This window comes from Podarcis melisellensis (genome assembly GCF_964234715.1).
Source record: "Podarcis melisellensis genome assembly, chromosome: 10".
NCBI classification, from domain to species: domain Eukaryota; kingdom Metazoa; phylum Chordata; class Lepidosauria; order Squamata; family Lacertidae; genus Podarcis; species Podarcis melisellensis.
Window position 1 is genome coordinate 72,663,789 of NC_138542.1, and position 26,717 is coordinate 72,690,505.

The 26,717-nt window shown below is 45.9% G+C and overlaps 1 protein-coding gene across 1 annotated transcript in view; it reads right to left on the reverse strand.

The window, feature by feature from the left end:
* Nucleotides 1–4,815: 4,815 nt before the first annotated feature.
* LOC309378792 (lithostathine-like) overlaps nt 4,816–26,717 on the reverse strand; it is a 65,851-nt gene continuing 43,949 nt past the window's right edge. The window contains exons 3-8 of the mRNA XM_081927469.1: nt 12,074–12,221; nt 11,563–11,641; nt 10,271–10,383; nt 8,801–8,938; nt 6,365–6,476; nt 4,816–4,958 (exon numbers count right to left, since the gene is read on the reverse strand). Of these exons, the coding sequence (XP_081783595.1) occupies nt 4,885–4,958; nt 6,365–6,476; nt 8,801–8,938; nt 10,271–10,383; nt 11,563–11,641; nt 12,074–12,221 (664 nt within the window). The 3' untranslated portion in view covers nt 4,816–4,884. The remainder of the gene's footprint in view (nt 4,959–6,364; nt 6,477–8,800; nt 8,939–10,270; nt 10,384–11,562; nt 11,642–12,073; nt 12,222–26,717) is intronic.

Consider the following 26,717-nt stretch of genomic DNA (forward strand, 5'->3'; position numbering starts at 1 on the left):
GCTGTGAGTTGGTGACGCAGTGGACAGAAGGACAACAGCTGCAGCGTGTGAGTGCTGGGTGCTGTGGTTCCTGTTCTCTCTCTCGGTGGTCGTGAGTAGCTGGTTCCGGGTTCCAGGGACATCGCTCTCAAGATGGCCTCACAACCAGTTCAGATGGCTTTTGAGCGTCTGAATGACTCCAATTACTTGCTGTGGTCGGAACGCATGCAGGCAGTGCTGCAGAGGGATCGTCTCTGGCAAGTGGTGAGTAAGTTTCCTGCGAAGCCTGATGATGAAGACCTCGATAAAGACCAAAGAGCAAGGGCCACAATTGTCTTGGGGCTGGAAGATTCCCAGTTGCCGTATGTGAGGGGAATCAAGACAGCTAGAGGTGTGTGGCAAGCACTTAAAGAACTCCATGTGCGTGAGACAGCGGTTTCCAAGCTGTTCATTCGCAAGGCATTGTACAAGGCAATGTTACAGCCTGGGGTTACAATGCAGGAACACCTACACAGTTTACAGTTAAAGTTTGCAGCGCTACAGGAAAGAGACTGTGCGTTAGACCAGCAGGAGAAGGTGGCTATTATTTTGAGTTCTCTCCCAGAAAGCTGGGAAAATTTAGTTTTGTCTCTAGAAGGCATGCAGGAGCGTGATTTATCCGTCAGTTACGTTACTGGGCGTTTGATTGAAGAATGGCAGAAGAGGCAAGAAAGGTCGTTGGCTGCAGAGGCTTCTACAGGCGGGCGGTTTGGAAGGAGTTCTCATGCCGTGCCAGAGGTGAAGCAAAAGCAGCGTACCGGTAAGGAGTCAGCGTTTGCTGTTAGGCGTTGTTTCCGATGTGGGTCCTCAGCGCATCTAAAACGACAATGTCCGGAGTTGGTCAAGTCTCAGTGGCCGGTGCAGGAGCAGAGACGAGATCAGCAGCAGTGGAAAAAGAAATTCTTCAAACGAAAACAGTCGGCTCAGCTGGTGACCGGTGAGGTCAAGATTGCTGATGAGAAACAAGCGGTCTGGGTGGTCGATTCGGGAGCATCTCGCCACATCGTAAACTCAGATGACTTGTTTGTTTCCAAGAACTCAGCACAGCGCAGCCAGGTGGCTCTAGCAAACGGAAGTACTTCCGAAGTGATTTCAGGGGGTGCAGTTTTTGTTCCTTGTCTTCGTGAATGTCTGCAAAATGTACTTTGTGTGCCTTCATTAAGGAGCAATCTGATGTCTGTAGATTGTTTGCTAAAAGCTGGGTTTAAAGTGTATTTTGAAGGAGACAGTTGCATTATTAAGAAGGCTGGTGAGATTTTAGGCACTGCTAAGTCAGAGGGAGGCTTGTTTTGGCTTAAAGCAGGATCTCAAGTTGCAGCAGTAGTCAGTAAATCTCAGCCTGCAGTGAACAACAAAGCTATACATGACAACTGTGTGCACTTATTGCATAGGAAATTGGGGCATGCTGGCTGGAAAAGTGTACTAAAAATGTCTGAATTGGCTGATGGGGGTAATTTAAAGAGTTGTAACAAGTACCTTGATTGTAATGTGTGTAAAAAGGTTAAAACCCACAGAGTCTCTTACCCCAGAAGTGACAGAGTTAGTGAGTCACCGCTACAGCTGGTTCACATGGACGTAATTGGTCCATTTGCTGTAAGCAGGGGTGGATCGCGTTTTTCACTAACAATTGTGGATGACGCCACACGTTATTCTTGGGTTTTTCCCATGAAGAATAAGGGTGACGTGTTCACTAAGTTTAAAGGCTGGGTGGCATCTGTGGAAAGATTTCTGTCCACTAAACTTAAAAGGATTCAGACGGACAGAGGTGGCGAATTTATGTCAAATGCTTTTAGAGATTGGTTACAAAAGCGTGGCATTGGGCATAGAAAAACGAACGTTTTTCCCCCAGAGGAGAATGGCGTTGCAGAGCGAAAAAACAGATCTTTGCAAGATATGATGTTTGCCATGCTTGATGATGCTGATTTGCCCATGTCTTATTGGGGGGAGAGCATGCTCACCGCGTGTTATCTCCAAAACAGGCTCTTTCATCAAACAATAGGTACAACCCCGTACTTTAAATTGTTTCAGAAAAAACCCAAAATTGACCATTTGCATGTGTTTGGATCAAAAGCCTGGGTATTAATTCCAAAAAAAATGAGAAAGAAGGGAGATCCTAAGACCAAACAGTTAGTGTTTGTGGGTTACCAGGAGCTTGGAAAAGGTTTCCGCTTTGCTGAAGGGACAAATGGCATTGTGATCTCCAGGAATGCCAGTTTTTGTGAACATAGTGGCTGGGAGAGACTACATGCCAATACTGAGGTTTGGTTTGAACCTTCCCATGAGCTTCATGACTCTGAAGGTAAACATAGAGAATCAGAGTCTGAGGGGGAGGAAAGTTCAGATAAGAGCTCTCAAAAAAGTGGAATTAGCCAGAGACCAGTTGCTAAGCAACAAAAGAGAGGTCGTAGTTCTGAGGAGGAAAGTGGGTCAGAAGAAAAATTTTCTCCCAGAAGATCTAAAAGACAAAATAAAGGAGTGCCTCCGGTGCGTTTTTCTCCAGATACTGCAAACATGTTTAGTGTAATTGCAGAGCCCAAGAGTTTTCAGGAGGTGTTAAAGTTACCAAAAGAGGAGGCAGAGCGCTGGAAACAGGCAATGGAGGAAGAGATGTCCTCTCTGAATGAGCACAAGGTTTTTACACCAGTAGCAGCGCCTGAGGGGGCAAAGATTGTAGGCTGCAGGTGGGTGTACAAACTTAAACCTCTGGTGACAGGAGAGTACAAATACAAAGCTCGTTTAGTGGCACAAGGATACTCTCAGAGGCCTGGAAAAGATTATGACGAGACTTTTTCCCCCACTGCTAAGGGGGACAGTGTAAGGCTGATTCTAACGCTTGGAGCAAAGAGAAAACTCCTGTTAAACCATTTTGATATCCAGACTGCATATTTACATGCATCAATATCAGAAGACCTGTATCTAGCCGAACCGCCTGGTTATGAGACAGGTTCCAATAGAGTGTTGAAATTAAACAAAGCTCTATATGGTCTCAAACAGGCTGCAAGATCCTGGAACAAATGTTTCCATGAGGCCTTAGTGTCATTTGGTTTCAAGCAGAGTACAGCTGACAATTGTGTTTATGTACGTGATACAGGCAGTGATCAAGAGTTTTGTCTGATCTATGTAGATGATGTATTGTATGCCTGCAAAACAGATAAACAAACTAAGAGGTTTGCCAAACAATTGTCCAGTAAGTTCAAAGTGAAAGACTTAGGCCCGGTTAGGACATATCTAGGGTTGGAAGTGTGCTGGGCCCAAGATGGCAGCTGCCTAATTAGTCAGCAGAACAAAATTAAACAACTACTGACTACATACAGAATGCAGGATTGCAAAGGGGCAGTGGTGCCTATGGATCCAGGTTTCATAAAAACACTTCATACAGATGAGAGTCCTGAATTTGAACATCCTGATGTATATCACTCTGTAATTGGAAGTTTATTGTATCTAGCACAGTGGTCCAGACCTGATATTAGCTATGCAGTAGGCATATTAAGTAGATTGGTCTCAAAACCCACACTAAATGCCTGGAAAGGGGTAAAACAAGTTCTGAGGTATCTCAAACAGACAATTGGCTATATGTTACAATTAAATTCTTCAGAGGATGAAATGTTGAGTTGCTTCTGTGATAGTGACTGGGGAAATTTGCCGGATAGAAAATCTGTCACAGGACTGGTCATAATGGTCGGTGGAGCTTTAATCAGCTGGCGGTCACGCAAGCAAGACGTTGTAAGTGTGTCATCAACGGAATCAGAGTACGCCGCATTGAGTGAATTGTGCAACGAGGTGATTTATTTCAAGCATTTGTTAGCAGATTTAAATGTAAATTGTGGAGAACCAGTACAAGTTTACATTGATAATCAAGCTTGTATAACTTTAAGTAAAACAGAGGGTTTCAAATCACGTTCTAAACATATCTCTGTAAAATACCAAAATGTGCGTTGCTGTGTACAAGGCAATATAATCACCTGTACTTATGTATCAAGTGAAGAAAATGTAGCAGATGTGTTAACTAAACCATTGGCAAAGGTAAAGAACAAGCGAATGTGCAAGGGTTTAGGTTTGCTGGAAAAATGATCTTCTACATAGGTGTATTTGATGTTAATTGTCCAGCAGAATCTGTGAGGGGGTGTTCAGTTTCTGTTAATTGATTCTCATGGGAAACTTGCAGATTCTGGCTTCAAACAATTAACTCAAGGCAGTGTCAATTTACTCTTGGCAGAAAGCCCAGGTCAGCTTGACCTAGAAACTGCTTACTCTGATTGGTTAACGACCAGCATTCAACTCTTAACTAGGGATTGCTAGCTCAGTTTGATGTGAGGTATGTTAGGAGTAGAAGTGCTGTGTATGGTTTTGAGAGAGAGAGAAAGAGAGGATTTATTTTGCTTTTATTTGTATGCAGAAACTCTGCTGGTTTTATTTTCTCTTTTTTAATAAATCCTGTAAATAGTTATTCTGAGTCTAGCTGACTAGTCATTACTGCCGCAACTAGCTTCTTCGCTGTGCAGGAAAACTCTGCTACGTTTGGGCTAAAGCCAATAGGGCTATGCCTGACACTTCAAAGTTCCATGATTATTGTCACTACAGAGGAAGACGGGAGCTGGCCAGAGAGAGAGAGCGGACAGCTTGCAAAGGTTTGCATTTCCATGATGTGGTCTAGGAAAGGGAGTTCCAAATTTGGCCCCATCACTTTGCAAAGCACAAGGAACGCCTCGTTTACTCAGCTAACCAGTCCACAAAAGCATCTCTTTGCAGAAAAGTGAGACAGGTTTCATATCTCATGGGGCAAATTTCTCAGAAAGGGGGCTGGCCTTGGACCTGTCGGGAAGCTGGAGGTCTGTGGGTGTTCCTCTCAGGCCCAGGGTTTCAGGCCTAATAGGTGGCCTTGTATTTGCAAAGGTACGGCAAGGTAGTCGTACAGGAACGCTGGATCCATTTCTGGGAACCTGCAGGGCAGAAGGTTGAGAGAGAATGTTAGGGAGTGTCCAGAAATTGGGAGAGAACGTAGACTTCCTTTTGAGTAAATCAAGTATTTCCTTCCCTGTTTTGGAGAGGGAGACAATTAGGAGGAAAAGCAACGAAGAGATTTGATAAATACGTAAGCAGAAGTATTTTGAACAAGCCATTCTGCTTTTGCCAGTAGGGTGTGTGTGTGTGTGTGTGTGTGTCATACAGAACCCTTGGTTTGTGAGATCTTTGTGATGGTTGAGATGTTTTCTAGCATTCCCCACACCTGCATGAATGAAACTTCACTGAAGCCGCCTATCAAAAAGCTGAATTCTGCATTTAAATTAAGTTCCAACTTTTTCCATGGGGCAGAGTTCCCTGTGCCCTATTCTGGGCCAAAGAACCACTCTAGGCTTTGCCTACCAACCCCAATGGAGGCAACAGTTCAAAAACAAAAATGCAGCCCAGGTGATACGAAGTGCCAAGTATAAAGAGGAAACTAGTGGGGTTCTCTCTCTGGAGCCCCATCTCTCCCCGTCCTCAGTTTCCTTGCCAAGTCCTTTCTGCACAGGAATAAGTAAGTCTGTCCTTTTCATTTTTTGCCAGGTTCCCATTTCCCCATTCTTGAGTTCTCTAAATTTCCACATCAGTTTGTGATTCTTGGTGGGTATGGTTACCATATTTTATCTCCTCCTGGTCATTCACCAGCATTTTAAGGCCACATGACCCGGAAGCTGTACGCCGGCTCCCTCGGCCAGTAAAGCAAGAAGAGCGCCGCAACCCCAGAATCGTCCATGACTGGACCTAATGGTCAGGGGTCCCTTTACCTTTATTATCAACCAGTCAACACACTTTTGCAGGGCAATTTCCCGAAATACAACAGACCTTTGCATGATACTTTTGCAGACCTTAGCATTTTAAAGCACACTGGTCTAAACCACTGAGCCTTGGGCTTGCCGATCAGAAGGTCAGCGGTTCAATTCCCTGTGACGGAGTGAGCTACCGTTTCTCGGTCCCAGCTCCTGCCAACCTAGCAGCTCGAAAGCACATCAAGTACAAGTAGATAAATAGATACCGCTCTGGTGGGAAGGTAAACAATGTTTCGATACTCTGCTCTGGTTCGCCAGAAGCAGCTTGGTCATGCTGGCCACATGACCCGGAAAAACTGTCTGCGGACAAACGCTAGCTCCAGCGGCCTATAGAGCAAGATGAGTGCCGCAACCCCAGAGTCGTTTGTCACTGGACTTAACTGTCAGGGGTCCTTTACCCAAGTATATGTTTTTGCACACACTTGGTTGGAGAACTGCACTGCAACATCCAGAGTGTCTGAGGATGGCTTTGTTTTAGTTCCCCTCAATTCCTTGAATGGAATTGGGTTCCTTCCCCAGTCTCTCTTCCTGCATACCTGAATAAGAAACGGAGACACATTCGTATGAAGAGATTGAGTTGCTGATGCTCCGGCCATCCCAGAGGGGTTGAGAGAAGACAGATCCATCGCTCCATTCGCAGATCATATTCTGGAGGGAGAGAAGGAGAAAAGAACGTCTTGTGATAAAAGGGGAATGCAAGCCCGTTGCTCCCCACATCCCCAGAGAGGACACAGCTGGGGAATCAGCGCAACTGACAAGGCCAACGGGTTCCCATCTTAGTTTCAGGAAGGTTGCTGCATCCTTCAGAACATATTGTTGAACCACCACACTTCCCCTCAGAGCCTAGAGTTATTTAAACTTTATATGTTGTTATTTCTGTCCTGGCCTCCACTGCAGGAGGTCAGAGCAGCATTTTAGCTTGACAAGCGCTTGGTTAGTTAGGCTGGAAGAAGTGACTTGTCCAAGGCCAACTAGTTAGCTTTATAGTCAGGAAGTTTTGAATATCCACAAAGATTTGTGGTGTAGTCCCTACACCACACCAGCTCTCATATGGCTATGAACTACAAGTCAGCAGAATTACACCTTTTGCCCAGGATAAGGTCTAAGGGCATGCTAAGAAGACCCACATTGCTGCTGCTAAAAGGATCTGGGTCTGGTCAGTACCTGATTGGGATATTGGGCATACTTCAATGTGTGCATCATATTTTTTAAAAATAATAATAATAATTTTTATTAACAGGCCAATCAAATCACATTAATTCCAAATCACATTAATTCCAAGTTATGCAGCCAAATTTTTAAAATTTTGTTGGGGGTACCCATACTTCAAGCTCCGAAAGGGGTCCAAAGATCACTCTTGCTACTGCCTTAATTATACAGTTCTGTCCAATTCTGTCCAGATAGTCTCTTTGTTATTTTCCTCATCTTCTTGTTGTTATCATATATTCCTTTCTTTGTGATCTCTGATAATCTTCACAAGCGGGTTGAAAACAAACATATCCTGTGTGGATTTTATACTCTCCAAGAGCCATATCACATAAAGGACAGACGCCATTTCCACACCTCCGTAAAGAACATTCCCACAGTCTGTCCGTAGATTTCCACAGGCCTGCCAATCTGTATCTCAGGGGGCCCTGCCAGGTCAAATTCACATTCCGATAAACATACATTCACATTCCGATGACCCTGGTCCTCCTCCCCCTCGTCCTCCTGTGGGCAGGCCTGTCTTGACGAATCTCCATTTGTAACTGTGTCACAAAGCTTTCTTTCCGTTCCCGATGTTCCCACCAGTCCTCTCTTTGTTCAGTAATTCATTTCCACACAGTTCTTAATCTCCTGCTTGTGATTAGTAATTTGCAACGATTCTTTCTCTCTGGGGGGGAGGGTTATTGGGTACTCACATAAGACAAAAAAAGAAAAGTTTTTTCCTCCCCCCCTTTCCGTTTCGCTCCGCCATACCAGTCTTTTAATGATGAGTCTTCACTTGATTTATTATCCAGCCTGTCACTCCGCATCACAGAGATCCCATTAATCAGCAGTCTTTACTCCCGATCTTCACTTGAAGTATGTGCATTTGCTTCTTTTTCCAATTATATATATTTCAAAGTAATGCAAACCAGTGCGCGATCAGAGACAGCGTCAGGGAGAGCCGGACTCCACTTGTGGGCTTTGTGCCTAGTGCCCTCACCCCCTTCTTTCGAATCTGGGGGTGAATTATGGACACAGCAGGCAAGGCAGTCCCCCCCCCATTCCCTTGGGGGGGCTTGGGAGGCTGCATACTCCCATATCAGCCTCTTAAATACCCCGTGTGGGTCAGAGAGATGTTATTGTCGGCAATCTTCCAATGCGCCCCCTGGTGGCCCCCTTCAATGTGTGCATCATAGAAGAAGCAAATGTATTAAATGGAGCAAGCTATAAATTGCAATGTGAATTATAGGAGAGTTATATTGTCCCACATTGATATAAAAGACCACAAAGATGATAGAAAAGGTCTCATCCAACACTCCTTCCACTCATCTGAATTTACATATATTATTATTTTCATGATCAGAACCTGCAATCCCATGTATACTTACCCAGGAGTAAGTAACACTGGACTCAACTGGGCTTTACTCAGGACATGTATAGGATTTCAGTGTTAATTTATTTTTGCTGGAGCCATAAAGGTGAAAGGAGAATGACAATTTGTACGGAGTTGGGGAGATGTCACAGAATCTGTGACTTTATAGATAGCGCAATGAGAGTTGGCAAGGAGGAAAGACAATGAGGATCCGGAGCTGGAGTTTCAGAACCTCCCACAGAGCCACTCCGAGAAATAGTCCCATCTCCAAATGAGGACTTCAAGGTTTGACGTTTGGGGAAGGAAGTGGCTTCAGAGTGAAGTGAGAGCCGGTGAGCTACATCTGAAGGACCTCAAGGGAGCTGAGGGGCTCGTACAGTCAGCATCTTCAGAGAGTCCTAAAGGCACCTACCAAAATACCACGGTTAGCTACCAGGCCGATCCAGACATTGTTGGAGCCATTTTGTCGCAGGTAACTGTAAATCACATTTGCTTCCCTTGCAGAAAGAATGGAGGCCAGCTGGGACCCATGTCTCCTCTGGCAGCTGACCTGCAGGGAGAAGAAAGGGGGAAACTAGTGATGCTGCCCCCAGCCAGGATTCCCAAGGAGTCGGCCCTTGCTCCTCTCTCTCTCTCTCTCTCTCTCTCTCTCTCTCTCTCTCACACACACACACACACACACACACACACACATACACACACAACTCTTTTTTTTGTTATTGCAAAGTACCGTATTTTTCACTCTATAAGACACACCAGACCACAAGACGCACCTAGTTTTTGGAGGAGGAAAACAAGAAAAAAAAATCTGAATCCAAGAAGCCAGAACAGCAAGAGGGATTGCTGTGCAGTGAAAGCAGCAATCCCTCTTGCTGTTCTGGCTTCTGGGATAGCTGCACAGCCTGCATAAGACGCACACACATTTCCCCTTACTTTTTAGGAGGGGAAAAGTGAGTCTTCTAGAGCAAAAAATACAGACCGCTGAAACCCGGAAGTACTGGAACGGGTTACTTCCAGGTTTCAGCAGTCGCGCATGCACAGAAGTTCTAAATCGCACTTTGTGCATGCACAGAAACAATAATCACAACCTGCATGAGTGCAGATGCACCGCTGCAGGTTGCGGATGCTGTGGGTTGTGAATGTGCATCCCGCATGGATCACATTCGCAACCCGAGCAACTGAACTGTAATATAAAAAGGGGGGGTGGAATAAGAAAAAAAGGGGGAGAATGCAAAGAAAAGTAGACAGTAAAAGAATAAAGAAAAGTATAATATTTCAATACAATAATACTATTTTACAAAATAATAGTAGTAATAGACTTCCATCACTCTCACAACACTTCCTTTCACATTTCATATTTTATCTATATTTCAGTATTATTTTCATCTTAATATATGGATATGGATATATGTCATAGCTGTCAACTTTTCCCTTTTTAAAAGGGAAATTCCCTTATTCCGAAGAGGATTCCTCGCAAGAAAAAGAGAAAGTTGGCAGCTATGATATATGTATGTTTCCCCTTTTCCATTCACAAGGTCATACTAGACACAGCCCAGTTTTCACATTAGAACCTTGTCTTTCTAAATAATCATTCAAACACTTCCATTCCTTCTTGACTGTAATCACTGGCTTTAGTCTTATTATGTCCGACAATTTGGCCAGTTCCAAATATCCACATAATTTAAATAACCACTCCTCTTTGGTCGGTACCTGGTTACCCTTCCAGTACTCAGCCACCACGATTCTCACCACAGAAAGAATTTAGTATTTTCTCTAGAAATATCACTATTCAATATTCCCAAAAGGTATGTTTCTGGTCTTTTGCTATGTGAAGTTCTTAGTAAATTTCTTATTTCTTCTCATTCCCCCTGGTGAAACTTACCTCGGCATCATCCCACGAGCGGCTAGAGCTGAAATACTCGTAGCAGTACTTTCTGTAGAAGAGGGCTCCTACAGGGCAGTGAGTCCGAGCGCTCTGGGTGCGATTGGCGGCACCTGTGAGGAATTGGATTGAGAATGAAATACGGTAGATCCCCCAGACTACCAACCCTTTCCTTGACAGATGGAGTCCCTCGAGGAAGCCCTGGCGTTAGGAATTGGGAGGTTCCTTCTGGCAATGGGGGTGGAGACGCTCCTTCAGGTACACTGGACCAAGGCCACTTAGGGCTTTAAAGGTCAGCACCAACACTTTGAATTGTGCTCAGAAACGTACTGGGAGCCAATGTCCAGTGCAATTGTGACAGCCGTCCAACTAGCGTGGCAAGATAAGACGCCGCTGGTGCTTTCAAATAAAATTGTTATACTTTTTTATCTATATATTCTTTTCAATTTTTCAAAAAGTAAACATATTTTTTAAAAAAACAACAACAACACAGACATATACACTTAAGTGTAAAATGGTTATATCAAGCTGAAAGATTTCTATTATTGCAAAACAGCACTCTTTCTGGATTAATGGAAAGAAGTGGAGGGAATGATTTACTTAAGCGCACCGGTGATTTAACAAACATGCACAGGACGAAAGGGAAGACCCAAAACTTATGCCAGAAGGGGACGGATTTCAGGAGAATGGGAGGCTGGTGCAGCCCCCCCGCCCAGCCTTTGAGTGCTGCTCTTCCATCATTTTTAAAAGGGGCAGAGAGCAGCTCCAGACAGACAGCTTATTAGAAGAGACTCAGTGCTTTTACCAGTTAGGAACATTAATTCCCTTTATTCATCCAAGCAAGAGTGGTAACTCATACCTCCTATTAATTTACAATATATAGAGGTGCTGTAGAACCGCCTCTTTAAAATAAACATGCAGCAAAGTCTTAAAGCATAAAGCAAGAACGTTTTTTATTTCCGCAGGGGGGACCAAATAAATCCCCCCTCTGGGAGGAGATTCCACAGATGCGGAGCCACTACCAAGAGCAGGAAGGCCAGGAAAAAGCTGCCAGCTTTACATAGGCAAACCTAAACAGATCTAATGAACTGATTAGAAACAGAACCACAGAATTGTAGAGTTGGAAGAGACCCCCCCCCCTACTCCCTGCGCTGCAGGATCCTGGCCAAAGTTGGGCTTGAACCCCCAACCTCCTGCTTAAGAGCCAGAAGCCCCGACCCGTTACACCGCACAGCAAAGTTGTAAAACCAACAGCTACAGCAGCTGCATCTGCCCCTTCCCCTAATACTCACCTTCTGCCAACGGGTTCAGGATCAGGCAGCCCAACAGGCAGAGTCCAAGGTAGACCACTTGCCCCATCTTCTGGTTCTCCTGGGAAAAGAAAGTGTCAGCAACATTCAATCCAGCGAAGGGCATGGCATTTCCAGAAATGATGGGTCCATTGTGTGGCGCAGGGTGTGTTTGTGTATTTTTTAGGCTTTGAGCTTGTGATCATTCAAAATTCAAAAAACAGGCAATGCTAAGTCGCTTATAAGACCCAAACTATCTCATCTGCTTTGACAACATCAAATATTGCTGCAGCAAAGGAGCCAGGTTCAATATTTTCCAAGTCATACGAAAAGCAAAGTTAGCTGCGTTGCGGTTTGCAAGAAAAATATCCAGAACGCAGATCTCCCTCCCACCATTTTTACTCCTAGTAAGCAAGGAGCTCGTTGCTTACCTGTTTCCACTATGAGTGCCTTAACAAGAAACATAAGGATGTCAAGCGAGGAAGGAGGGAATTTTGGGGCTGCCAAGACTCACCTCTCTGTTTGTCCCTTCCTGGGCGGCTGGTCTGGAGTGGCGCAGTCCGAGGACCAAATTCTGAAGGATACTCACCCACCCTTGGACCATTTTAAAGGAAGCGGGGCAGTGATGATGGCTTCTAAGCAAACAAACCCCAGCATCCCACCTGTCAAAAAGCAAACAGGTGAGAAACCTGTTTACCTTGGAGACCCACAGCTGGGAAGTGCAGAATCCTTGCCCTTATCATTTTTGTCCAGCTCTGCTAATCCCTCTCTGTGGATTCCACCTGCTCTCCTCCCCTTTGATCTGAGCTCTTTCAACAGCCCTTTCATCTCAGGAAACTCCACCATCCCGGGTTGAGAGGGACAAGAAAGGGTTCTCTGCCCAATTCTGCTACCTTCCAGGAACAGATACTGTTGTTATAAGAAAAAAAAATCTGCTCCTTTTCCTTATGGGGTATCCAAGAACCTGTATAGAGTCCTTATGTAGGTTCTCTACCAACCTTACTGTCTGCTTGTGAAACATGGACCACTTATAAACGCCATCTCCAATTTCTCGAAAGATTCCGTCAACGGTGTCTCCGAAAAATTTTACACATCACTTGGGAAGACAGGCAAACTAATGCCAGTGTACTGGAAGAAGCAAAGATCACCAGTGTTGAAGCGATGATTCTTCAAAAGCAACTTCGTTGGACTGGTCATGTTGTGCAGATGCCTGATGATCGTCTTCCAAAGCAATTACTCTACTCCGAACTTAAAAACAGAAAGCGTAATGCTGGTGGTTAACAAAAGAGGTTTAAAGATTCTCTCAAGGCAAATCTTAAAAAGATGTAGTATAAACACTGACAACTGGGAAACACTGGCCTGCGAGCGCTCCAGTTGGAGAACAGCCTTTACCAAAGGTGTCATGGGCTTTGAAGACACTCGAACTCAGGATGCAAGGGAGAAACGTGCTAAGAGGAAAGCATGCTTGGCAAATCCACACCGTGATCAACTCCTGCCTGGAAACCTATGTCACCACTGTGGAAGGATGTGTGGATCCAGAATTGGCCTCCACAGTCACTTACAGACTCACTGTTTAAACCGTGTTTATGGAAGACAATCTTACTTGGCTACGAGGGATCACCAAAGTAGAAGAAGAAGACTGTTGTTATAAGAAAAAGGCTGCTCCTTTTCCCTTATGGGGTATCCAAGAGCCTGTATAGAGTCCTTAAGTTGGTTCCCTATCGGTAGGAGAAAATAACAGGCCAACCAGAGAATATTGAGAAGCAAAGCGACTAGTAAGCTTGATCTTTTATTAAACTGTTGCAACAGGGTCCCCTGCTCACCCCACGCAGGGAGAGAGAGGCATCCAGAACAATGGTGTGCAAGCTCTTATACAGACTTTTGAAATTGTCTCCCCTGTAGCTCAAGACCACCCCCTGAAGCATCATACATACGGTACATCACTGAAGGGGTGGTCTACAGCAAAATCCTGTCTGCCAGAATACCTGATAATGGTCACTGATTGCTTTTACCTGGGCATCCTGGTCATTCCTTTTGTGATGGTAAATACTTTAGTTCCTGACTCCAGGTCACAGGCTCAGCCTATTCAAACACAGACACACCCTTAAAACAGGAGTTGTGAGCAAAGAGACATTGGGGAGATTTTCCCATTTCCTTCCTCCTTGCAGAGAAATATTTGAGGTCAATTTGGGAGAGTCAAAATGGTTTCAGGCTTGCTCTCCTGTACTATTTCAGACACACGGTTTATACACTTACGTATGTGTTTGCCTTGTAAATTTATGAACATATATTTATATATATAATGAGACCTTAGAATTCCTATAACACTGTGATCGGGCATCTCTTGTACCAGAGGAGCTTTACCTAACAGAAAAGGCAATGCTGCGTTTTCCAAAACGCCAAAAGAGGCAGGGCCAGCTCAGGATGTTTACAGAGGACAAGATGGCGCCTCCTCACAGGAAGAGATCAACGCACAAATCTGTATGCTGCTCTTTTGAGGGGGGGGGCACAAAAAAGCCTTGCAATACCTTAAGAAGTAACAAATTGAGTGTTGGGTGAAATAAAAAAATTAAGGTCTTATATATATAAAATGAATGTTCACAAATGTACCAAGCAAACATGTACATAAATATATAAACCACATGTCTGAAGCGGCACAGGAAAACAGCCATGAAGCCATTTTGGCTCCCAAACTGACCAATTGTTTTCTCTGCAAAGTCAAAGGAAAATGGAAAAGCCTCCCCATTGTCTTTTCCTTCACAAATCCTGTCTTAAGGGTATGTCTGTCTGTGTTTGAATAGGGTGAGCCTGTGACCTGGCTCAGGAACTAAGTATTTATCATTACAAATGACTGGCCAAGCTCCCCAGAGTATCCAATCAAGTAAGCATTAACAGGTAACCTGCCAGACAGGAGATAAACAACAACAGGAGGCAACCAACACACTCAAATTTCTGTTGTAGACCACCCCTTTCTGTGATGTATGTATGATGTTTCTGGAGGGTGGTCTTGGATGCCAGGGCAGAAAATTTAAAATGTCTATATAAGGGCGGGCACATCTGGGTTCTGGGTCCTGCTCCGTCTCCTGCGTGTGAAGGGGGCACCCTGTTGCAACAGATAAATAAAGATCAGGCTTACTAGTTGCTTTGCTTCTCAATATTCTCTGGTTGGCCTGTTATTTTCTCTGACCGATGGAGAACCTGCAAAGGACTCTATAAGGGCTCTTGTGTTCCCCATAAGGGAATAAGGGCAGATTTTCATTTATTACATTGGTACGGCCGTTCTTTGCCCTCTTCAGGCTGGGTACAAGATTCCAGATTAGTTGTAGTTTCTGGGTCACCTTCAAAGGTAGCCCCACATAGAGCACATTGCAGTAGTTCAAACGTGAGATAAACAGAGCATGCACAACTCTGGCAAGATGGTCTGCGGGCAGGGAGTGTCTCAACCTGCATATCAGATGGAGCTGGTAGACAGCCGCCCTGGACACAGAATTGACCTGCGCCGGCATGGACAGCTGTGAGTCCAAAATGACTCCCAGGCTGCGCACTTGGTCCTTCAGGGGCACAGTTACCCCATCCAGGACCAGGGAATCCTCCACACCTACCCCCGCCCCCTTTTCCCCAAAACAGTACTTCTGTCTTGTCAGGATTCAATCTCAATCTGTTAGCCACCATCCATCCTCCAACTGCCTCCAGAAACTCACACAGGACCTTCACCGCTTTTCAGGTCTAGTGGGCTGAGGCCGTTGAGGGCTTTCAAGGTCAGCACTGTGAGAAGTTACTTACGTGGACTTACAATGAGACAAGGAGACACCGAGATAAGGTCTATTACTTCCCTTTTATTATAACGCGTTTGCAAAGGCGGGCTCCTCGTCCCAGGGTGGTACGAAGAGCCCCGAACAATGGACGGGCAAGAGTATATATCCCTATTGCTGCCGCCCCTCATTTGAGGCTTGGCTTACAATCTACCTATCATCATAAAACATGGTACTAATACATCAACCATTCTACACTCTCTAAACCTAACCTTATTTAGAGACTCTTTCTACTTCCTTATCTTGTCGACCTGGCTCCCCTGCAGCCGAACCCAACGCTGGAATTTACAATAGCCCAACGTTGGAATTTACAATAGCCCAACGCTGGAATTTACAACTGAGTTCGAGGCACACCTTGTTTTACTCCTTCTCACAATCCCCCCTCTTTTTGTATCTTGTCTCGAACTCACATAATAATTCTTGGGCTGTTATTTCTGCTTCCTCATCGGATGTGGGTACTGAGGCATATTGCATCTTCATAAAATATGTGGATACCTTCCGTTCTGCTAGGAGGGACAAAGAATTATTGATAGTTCTAACGAAGATTGGCAAAATGCATGGAATTAAAACGCATCCTGCCGCAATTAACCCAATTAGGGCCACTATGGCCTGCAGACCAGGTAATTTAGGGAACCATGAACCAAACATATCCTTAAAATTTAATCCATCCCAAGTCTGGACCGGTACATGTGCTAACTTTACCATACGGTCTGCTATGTCTTTCACCACCTTCCCACTATCATCTATTTCAATACAACAATTAGTAAGATTAAATTTTCCACAAACCCCGCCTTCTTTTGCTAATAAATAATCCAAAGAAAGCCTGTTTTGCATAATATAGGTTCGGCTTTTAGCACTTTCCTTAGCTAATTTGGTTAACGCTGCGGCTGTTTCATTAGTAATTATTTCTACAACTGCCTGTAAACGGATAATGCGATTCAGCAAATAGATGGGATCTCTGCCAAAGGATCCGGCTGTGCCATCATTTGCCCAAGTGGCTGGACCATAATATTGGATAATTCTCTCTGGGGGCCATTCTGTGTCTGTCCATTTTCCTATATGGATTCCCCGTTTTCGTCGTGGTCCTATTTCATCATATACTGGGACTCCTAATTTTGCTTTAGTATATAAAGGGAGCAGGAAGAAACTAGGTCTTAAGGTTGCCAATACACATGAGCCGACCCAATTCAAAGGTAACCTGTTGTAAGCATAGCTCCCACAAGCCCAGTAAAACCCATCGGGGGTTGTCCATTCTAGCATTCTGTTCTCCGGGTCTAGGAGAAAGCTCATATTGGTAATATTTCCGAGGGGAGAGGGCCAAGTTTTATTATTATTCCCTTGACTCCACCACTGTTTGTCCTCCCATTGTCCTATGCAAGGGAGTGTCCCCACATGCGTTCCATTCGTTCGGCTGGTGTTTCTGGTGAAGCATTCTGTCCCAACTAGGTGATTAGAGATTTGCCATACCTCGTTACCCAAATGCTTATAAGTGTAATTGTTTTGTGTTTTATATACCTCCGTATAGTTTACTTCATGAGCCACCCATGGCCACTGATCCCCCATATTTGTTCCTCCACATACAAAACAATTTTTCACCGTTAATTCCTTGGCTATAGTCTCAGCTAAACTCAGGAACATATTATGGGCTTTAGGGGGTAGGGGAAGGGTATTTAAATGCTGTACTTCTTCCTCAAAATCTTCGAATACTGATATGGGTTGTCTTGTTACCTTAGTTGTGTGTATTTGTATGATGAGATATCCATAAGGATCTTTTCCAGTCCCATCAATGCCTATACCTATGTGCACAAATTTAGGCGAAGTAGAAGGTCTCTCGCTCGCCCATAGACATACTGGGTTGCATTTTCCTGTGGAGCAGTCGGTGGAGGCAGCTCCCCTAGTGAGATTTATTCCCTCAGGGCCTCTATAGGTGGGCTGCTTATTAACTCCCTCTGTGTACCAATAATTATATACCCCGGCCCCAGCCCCCACGTTGCTTCCTTTTATTCTCTGGAAAAGGTACTTTCTTTCCTGTAAATATGATTGTTCCCATCCACGATTTCCACACCAGACCCCTGCCCCTCCATTTGGGCCCTGTCCTTTATCTATTGCGATACAAGCATCAAAACAGACCATAATCCTGCCCTCTCCCCTTGTTGTATTATGTGCGATATAACCCTGTCGGTTTTGGGCCAAGGAAAACATACTTCTCCCCTCACCAGCTTGATTAGCGGTTCCGCCCTTATATCCGTAAACATATATACTGGAAGTTATGGGTCCCACCGCCAGGGGTTCATAGCATTCCGTCTTATTTCCTTTTACCTTACATCTATAATATTGAGTTTGGTTGTGAACACAAGGATCTAACTGTTGAACACATTCTGGGGCTATATTATAATACATTAGGGTCTGTGTGATTTTATTGCCTGTTCGGGTTGTCTGGATGCATTCGGTGCACTGGGGTTCCGATTGGGTTGCCCATGAAGTGGCCCATCCTATTAATACTATTCCTAATACTTGCCAGTTACCTTTCATGTGTGGGGTTCAAATAGATTAAAGCTTGCCTCACCGTTGGGGTTTCTGCTAATTGGCACGTTACCTCCCCTCCTAATTTCACTTCACAATATTGGAGTATAACGTCCTCTATAAAGATGATGCTGCACCTTTCAGTACAATGCACACACTGCACACACCCTTCGCAATGTTGACAGCAACAGCACTCGAAAAAGCACACACAGGTACAAAACAAACACATCACAGTCTAGGTGCGCCCTTCTGGATCCCGGTTCCTGATTTGGTAAGCGTAACTTTCAGCGGATTATTTGGACTAGTCACTGCTGTCCAATTTTCAGGTGGAGCTCTTTTCACCCGGTGGTAATGGGTCCATCCATGCTCTCTGGTCCGTACTGCTGATTCGGTTGTGAGCAGGACCTGGTATGGGCCTTCCCAACTCGGGCTGAGTTTCTCCGTCCGCCAAGCCTTTATCAGGACCAGGTCTCCGGGCTGAAAGGTGTGCTGTTGCTCCAGGAGCGGGGGCCGCTGTGCTAGTATGCCTTGTCTGTGGAAAGATAACAGAGACTGGGACAGTGACTGCAAATATTTCCTGATAAACTGATCCCTGAACTCGATTTGAGGGTTTCCTAATACTACCAAATATGGGTGACCCATCATCATCTCAAAAGGGGACAGACCGGTGTCTTTCCGGGGAGCCACCCTCATCCTTAATAGTGCCAAAGGGAGATTTTTCGTCCAAGGCAGCCCATTTTCAAGATATAACTTAGTCAAATGTTTTTTTATTTCCCCATTCGCCCGTTCCACCTTTCCGCTGCTCTCAGGGTGCCAGGGCGTGTGGAAACTCCACATGATCCCCACAGCTCTCATTACCTCCTGCATTGCTTTTTGGGTGAAATGAGTTCCCCTATCAGAGTCTATGACTTCTATTATTCCATACCGAGGAAGAATGTGTTCCAGAATGGCTTTGCTAACCACCTGAGCTGTGGCCCTACGGCTAGGGAAGGCCTCAATCCAACCTGTCAAATGATCTTTAAATATCAACAAATACTTCTGCCCCCCCCCCTTTCTGGCAGTTCGGTAAAATCTACTTGTACTCTCTGGAAGGGCCATACCGCTAGAGGCCGCCCACCCCTTTCAGTTTTCCTTGCCCGGGCTTTGTTAACCTTTTGACATATCAGACACTTCCATGCGATGGTGTGCGCCATCGGCCACATGTCTCTACTCCAATACACTGACTTCACCAAATTCACCATTCCCTCCGTGCCTAAATGACTTCCTTCATGTATTTTCTCCAATATATTTAACATAGTTGATTTTGGAAGGACCATTTGCTTTTCCGGAGTCTCCCAACTTTCTCCTTTTCTTTCCCATCCCTCCTTTTCCATGTATTCTTTCTCCTTTTGAGTGAACACTAAATCTTTTACATCCTGCGGGTCAATCACAGGTACTTGCAGGACACATTGTTTAAATATTTCCTTCCTTGGTTCCCCCTCCGCCGCTTCTCGCGCTCGGAGATCAGCCCATGCATTTCCCTGTTCCTCCGAGCTGTGTCCTTTGGTGTGGGCGAGGATGTGCACAATGCCTATCTTCCGAGGTCCCATCAGGGATTCTAGTAGCCGCTCGAGTAAAGCAACGTGTTCAATTTGTTTCCCATCCGCCTTTATGAAGCCCCTTTCTCTCCAGGTCCGACCGAAAGTATGCACCACTCCCCATGCATATCTTGAGTCAGTCCAGATTGTCACATCTAACCCGGTTGCCAATTCCAGGGCTCGGGTTAGCGCCATTACTTCACATTTCTGGGCTGACCACGTGCTAGGGAGGGCCCCACTCTCTATCGTCTCCCCGTCTTCCTTGACCACTGCGTATCCCGACCTTCTTTTTCCTTCCCTCACATGACTAGATCCATCTACGAACCATCTTTCCCCTTCCGTTAGAGGTACCTCGCTTAGATCTTCCCTAACTTTGGCCATTAATTCTATATCCTTAAGGCAATCATGCTCCTCGAGTTCCCATTCTTGCCGCTCCCCTCTTAGGAATTCCGCTGGATTCAAATTTCTATCTGTCCCTATGGTTATATCATTTCCAGTTCTGAGTATCCCTTCATATTGCACTAGGCGCCTGTCCGTCATCCAGGTGGGTGCAGCACCTGTCAGTACTGCGCCTATCTGATGAGGGCTGTGCACTATCAGTGCTCCCCCAAAGGTCAATTTCCTGCTTTCCAATACTAATTCGGCCGCTGCAGCCACCGCTTGAATGCACGCCGGCCATCGTCTAACCACTGGTTCTAAGGTTGCGCTTAGATAAGCTACTGGCTGATATCGCCCCCCTCTTTTCTGAGCCAGGACTCCTACTGCCGTCTGAGCAGCCACTGTCACATACAAGTGGAACGGCTGCTGTAGATTTGGCAGGGCCAGAGCCGGACTAGTTATTAAAGTTTTCTTAATTTCTTCCCACCTGGCCTTATCTTCCTCGTCCCATTGCACCTCCTCTTGTTTTCCTGTCAGTTTCCTATTCAAAAACTGAGTCAACTTTGAATACTGATCTATCCACAATCTGCAATATCCCAATAATCCTAACATTCTTCTTACATCAGTTTTATCTTTAGGTGGTCGTAGTTCCATGATCCCTTTTACTCTATCTGGGTCTAATTGCCTGGTTCCCCCATCTAAAATATGTCCCAGATACTTAACCCTCCGCTCAGTGAATTGCAATTTTTCTCTGGATACCTTAACTCCTAAATCACCTAGCCAATTCAATAGCCGAATAGAATCACATTTAACTTCCTTCTCTTTTTCCCCAATCAATAGTAGGTCGTCTACATACTGCAGAACCTTGTTGGATCCAGTGGGTTTAAACTCCCTCAATCTTTCCCCCAGTGCCTGTCCAAACAACAGAGGACTCTCTGTATATCCTTGGGGCAAGACCGTCCACCGGTACTGCCTCTTCTGACCAGTCTCCACCTCTTCCCACTCGAAGGCAAACAAGTCTCGACTGTCTTTGTCCAGAGGGCATGCCCAAAAGGCGTCCTTTAAATCAACTACTGTATACCATCGAGTGGAAGGAGGGATCCGGCTCAATAACGTATAAGGATCTGGCACGGTGGGAAATCGGGGTATCACTATGCTGTTTATATTTCTCAAATCCTGTACCATCCTATATTTGCCATCTTTCTTCTGTACGGCCAATATGGGTGAATTAAAAGGTGACATCGTAGTTTCTATAAGCCCTTGATTTAAAAGGGCGTCGACCACCGGCTGCAAACCTATTCTCCCTGCTCGTTTCATCGGGTATTGTGAGGTCCATAGATGAGTAATGCCAGGCTTCACTGTGATTTTTATTGGGTCCATTTCCATCTTCCCCATAGTTTTCCCATCCACCCATACCTTAAAATTGATTTGTTTCTCTTCTTCTGCTTGGAGTGTATACATTGGAGTTCCTTTTTCCTCATCCATTAATCTATACCCCAATGAAACCATGAGATCCCTACCTAATAAATTTATTCCTGACTCTGGTATGAACAGCAGGGATGCTTTGATTTCCTTTTCCCCCCGAACAATTTTGCTTGGTTCTAATTGGCTTCGGTGGACTTGCCACTTACCCCTATCACTTTGACTGTTTTTAAAGTTTTCCTTACTCCTGGTATATTTACAGAAACAGATGATCGGGCTGCCCCAGAGTCCACCAGAAACACAACAGGTTTCCGAGAGGGACCCACAAACAAATTCACCAGTGGCTCATTCCGGGTCCCAGAGCATGAGCCGGAGCATCCCTAGTCTTCGTAGAGACTATACAATTCGGTCCCCGTGTCCTCATTATCTCGGGGAGGTCCTTGTCTCTGTCTGACAGGCGCATCGGGTATCTGGTCCCGCGGCGTCCTACACTCCCTAGCAAAGTGACCCATCTTCTGGCATCGGTAACATATTATTGTTCCGGTCCTAGGACCAGAGCCCCTGCCCGGTCCATAAGACCCCCTGCCTCTGTAACCTCCACTTCCTCGGAAATTCCCCTTGGTCTGAAATTCTCGGTTCCCATTCTGTTCTCCGATTTTCTTTTTCTCCTCTCCTGCCTTTTGGATAGCCGCTACCATCATCTGGCATTTTTGCTTTTGTTTGACTACCTCACGATTAACAAAAACCTGTTGTGCCGTTCTTACTAACTCTATAGTCGCGGCATCTTGCCAATTCATCTTTTGCAATTTCTTTTGAATATCAGGCCATGCCTTGGTTACAAATTGCATCTTTAACAGGTTATCAAATGCTGGAGAGTCCGGCGTAACTCCGGAATATTTAGTCAAATGTTCTCTAATCCTTTGTATAAAATCGCCTGGTGACTCGTCCCTCATTTGATTAACCTCAAAAGCCTTGGTTAAATTGGTACTTTGAGGCACTGCCCTCTTGATACCCTCCAAAATCATTTCTTTTAAATCTGTAAGCTGGACACGATGGTCTGGGTTATTTATATTCCAATTTGGGTCCCCTATAGGAAATTTGGTCTCCGGCGGAACTGCCGCCGGGGCCCCCTGGTTACCCGCGGGCGCAGCCACTCGCGCCTGTTCCCTTACTTCCCAATATTGCATTGCTGCCCTCCGTATCATTGCCTTTTCTTCTGGAGTGAATAAATGTCCCAATATATACATCAATTCTGTATATGTATATAGGTGTGGTCCCATCCACATTTGTAGGAGGTTTGCTACCTCCTGACTATTCTCGTGTAGTTTAGGCAAAGTTTGCTTTAATTCTCTGAGTTCAGAGGGTTTTATGGGGCTGACCACATATACCATTACGGGCTGTCCGTTTGCGTTGATTCCGCCAGGGGCTTCCCTCAAGGGATAATTTTGTACTATGCACGGATTTCTCTTCCTTAAGTTGGAACTGCCGTCTGAATCATCATCCGGCAGCGGATAATCTTTGAATGGGAGATTCTTCAAATCCCGTTTACACTGTTCCACTTCTTTTCATAGTCTTGAATGTCTCAACATTTCATGGAGAGGGGGACTAGACACTACACCGTCATCAGGCCCCAAAGAATTTGGGCCGGACGACGGGGTTGTCTCGTAAGGCGGTGCGGTTGCCCTGACTACGGGAGTCGGACTCACATGATTATAGTCCGGAGGCAAATCGCTGGGTCCTCCACGACAGCCAGGCTGTGGTGGCGGAGGCAGTGGCTGCGGGAGATCGGGCAATCCAGGCACTGCCAGGGGTGCACCGGTGGGTGGAGGTATCGCTGTCTCTTCATCAGACTCTATTTTCTTTTCTTTAAGTGGAAATTGTCTCAATGGTGGTGGATCTGGCCCGTAAAAAGTTACATGGGACCATAATTCTATGTATGGTCTTTCTTTATCTTTTTTAGATTTGATCAAATAGAATTTCAACTGCTTGATCCAGTATGGGTTTGTTTCCCCATCTGGATCCCAACGATACCCTTCATCGGGTCCTATGGGGTATTCTGGCCACCTTACTCTACACAGATTAATCATTGTCTCTTTGACTAATCCCCTACTATAGGGTCTTATGTCCTTATCATCCCAAGCCAACAAAACCTGTCCCAAAGGACTATTGGGATCTATGGGGTCCTTGGTCCCATTACTGGGGCCCCTTCTACATGTACTCTGACTCTTTCCCATACTCTATTATGTCTCGTTCTCATTCACTCACACAATCACGCGGAATCGCCTGGCCGTTTCCCTCGCGGGAGAACGGAACCGCAAGCTAATCCTCCCGCCGGGGTCCCAGGCCCCCCGGTCCACACTCACGCGTCCGTTTGGAACCTCTCTTTCATACAGAGACCACACACCAACAACACCCAATATTCCCCCTCCCAGGGATATATTACCAAGATACTCACCCCCTTCAGTCTAGTGCCTCCTTCTCGGTGGCTGGTAAACTGGCAGGCGTCCCTGCAGGGCGAGGCAGTCCCCGACTGCGGCGGTCCCAGACCACCAGTCTTTCAGAATATCTTAAGTCGGTTCTCCGTCGTTTCAGCTCCCAGAGCCTGTCACCGCGGGCCCTGAGCAACAGATCTCTCCGAAAGTCGGAGTGCCGGCTGATCCGTTCCCCCGCCCCCGCCGAGCAGGTCGTCGAGAGCCCCACGTTGGGCACCAAAAATTGTGAGAAGTTACTTACGTGGACTTACAATGAGACAAGGAGACACCGAGATAAGGTCTATTACTTCCCTTTTATTATAACGCGTTTGCAAAGGCGGGCTCCTCGTCCCAGGGTGGTACGAAGAGCCCCGAACAATGGACGGGCAAGAGTATATATCCCTATTGCTGCCGCCCCTCATTTGAGGCTTGGCTTACAATCTACCTATCATCATAAAACATGGTACTAATACATCAACCATTCTACACTCTCTAAACCTAACCTTATTTAGAGACTCTTTCTACTTCCTTATCTTGTCGACCTGGCTCCCCTGCAGCCGAACCCAACGCTGGAATTTACAATAGCCCAACGTTGGAATTTACAATAGCCCAACGCTGGAATTTACAACTGAGTTCGAGGCACACCTTGTTTTACTCCTTCTCACAGCACCAACACTTTGAATTGTGCTTGGAAACGTACTGGGAGCCAATGTAGGGAGCCCTTCTGCCTTGTGCTCAGAAGGGTTCAAGCCCCATGGTCTCCAGATGGGATTGTAGAGGTGAAAGGGGTCCCCGGGGCCATCTAGTCCAACCCGCTGCAGTGCAGGAATCTCTGCTAAAGAATTGGTCCAACCTCTCCTTAAAAACCTCCTGTGAAGGAGAGCCTGCCTTTCTTCTCCAGGTAAAAGGGAGGGCTTTGCGAATGTTGCTCTGTTTGCAGGAAACCTGAAAAATGTGGTGTAGTGGAAGAGGACGGATCCTGCCTTCAGTCCTGCCAAAGGCCTCCCGAGAGAGCAAATTCGCTGGTTGCCACTGCCGGATCCTTGAAGAAATCCTCTGGGGGTCTCTGGAAGCCCCCTGGCCACCAACCCATCACGGCTCCGACTCATTGCCCCCTTTTATAAAGCGGCTGGTTCTTGGGAGGAGTTTGATGGGGTTGGAGCTGGTTCTTCTTTTTAACCAAGGAGGGGTCATTTGGGTTGTGTCTTCTTGTTGGTTGTCTGCTCTGGAAATAAAAGTGTTTGATATATTTCCTTTTCATCTGTGTCTCAGCCAGTTGTGGGTGCCTCAAGTAGGGAGCGGCTGCCTCCCAGCTCTGTGTGTGTCTCAGGGAAAGGGGGGGGGCTGCTCTGTGTGATTTGCTAGAAGTTAAATTGCACATTTTGTGGGGGAGCTTTCTTTTTGTGTGTTTTGCGTTGAGGCTTGTGTCTCCAGCTCAGCCAGGGGAGCTGGGACTGGAGGGCTGAGCCAGCTGTGTGTGTGTGTAAATGTTGTAAACAAAATCTGCCCTTATGGGGTATCCAATGTGGAGTTTGGAACAAACAGGGTTAAAACTCCATGGTGCCCTGCATCTGGGAGGGGCCGGAAGCAGGGCCAGACGTCACAGGCTTTGTCTGTGAGTTACTTTCAGTTCTCACTGAGAGACGCTGAGAGACACAGCTAAACAGACAGGCTGTGTCTGTGTGCTTTTGGAAGCACGGAGAGATGCCAGAATGGCGGAGTCTTCTGACGGGAAAAAGACTGATTTATGGCTTGTAAATAAACGCTTCTAGAGATAAGAACTGATCTGTCTTTTGGACTTGATTTATCCCTTTCTCACATGGACTCAGGACCCCTGCATTTACCCTGCTATTCTACCAGGTCAGAGCTTCCTAGCAGAGAAGGCTCAGAGGAAGCGTGACTGGACGGTGAATTTATTTTCATATTCCCCAGATCCAAGAGCCTGTATAGAGTCCTTACGTGGGCTTCCTATTGGTAAGAGAAAATAACAGAGGCCAACCAGAGAATATTGAGATGCAAAGCAGCTAGTAAGCCTGATTGATCTGTTGCAACAGGATGCTCCCCTCAACCGCAGGAAAGGAGGACCCAGAACAAAGGTGTGCCCGCCCTTATATAGACATTTTAAATTCTGCCCCCCCCCCCGAGCTCAAGACCACCCCTCCATACATCATACATACATCACAGAAATTTGAATGTTGTTGCTTTTCCTGTCTGCCAGGTTATCTGATCATGCCTTCTCTGATTGCCTTTTCCTGGTAGTCTGCCCACTCCTTTGAAATGGTGATTACCCAATTCCTGTAACAAGGAAGGTTTCTTTTTCCACTTCCTCCTTCCTTGCAGAGAAACATTTGGTCAGCTTGGGAGTCAAAATTGTTTCAGGACTGTCCGACAGGTGGTTTATATATTTATGTACGTGTTTGCTTGGTACATTTATGAACGTTTATTATATATCTAAGACCTTAAAATTCTTATAACAGAAACCACTCACCGACCCACCCAGACAACAAGAGGCTCCCAACTCTGTGTAGGTCTATGTATTTTATTGTCTCTATCTCTTTTTGTGTGTTTTGCATTGAGGCTTGTGTCTCCAGCTCAGCCAAGGGAGCTGGGGCTGGAGGGTTAGCGCTGTGTGTGTGTGCGCACGCGTGCACGCGCGCGCACATGTGGACGCGCCCTCCAGGCAACAGCGGGCTCCCACCTCTGTGTATGTCTACATATTTTCTCTAGCTTAGCCAAGAGGGGCTGAGGCTGTGAGTTTTCTCCTATGTTAATCATGTATAACCCTCCCATTTAGTGATGTAACAATGATGTAGTGATGATGCTCCACAAACTGTATGCTGGGGTAAGGTTGCTGTTTAGTCATTTAGTCGTGTCCGACTCTTCGTGACCCCATGGACCAGAGCACGCCAGGCACTCCTGTCTTCCACTGCCTCCCGCAGGTTGGTCAAAGTCATGCTGGTCGCTTCGAGAACACT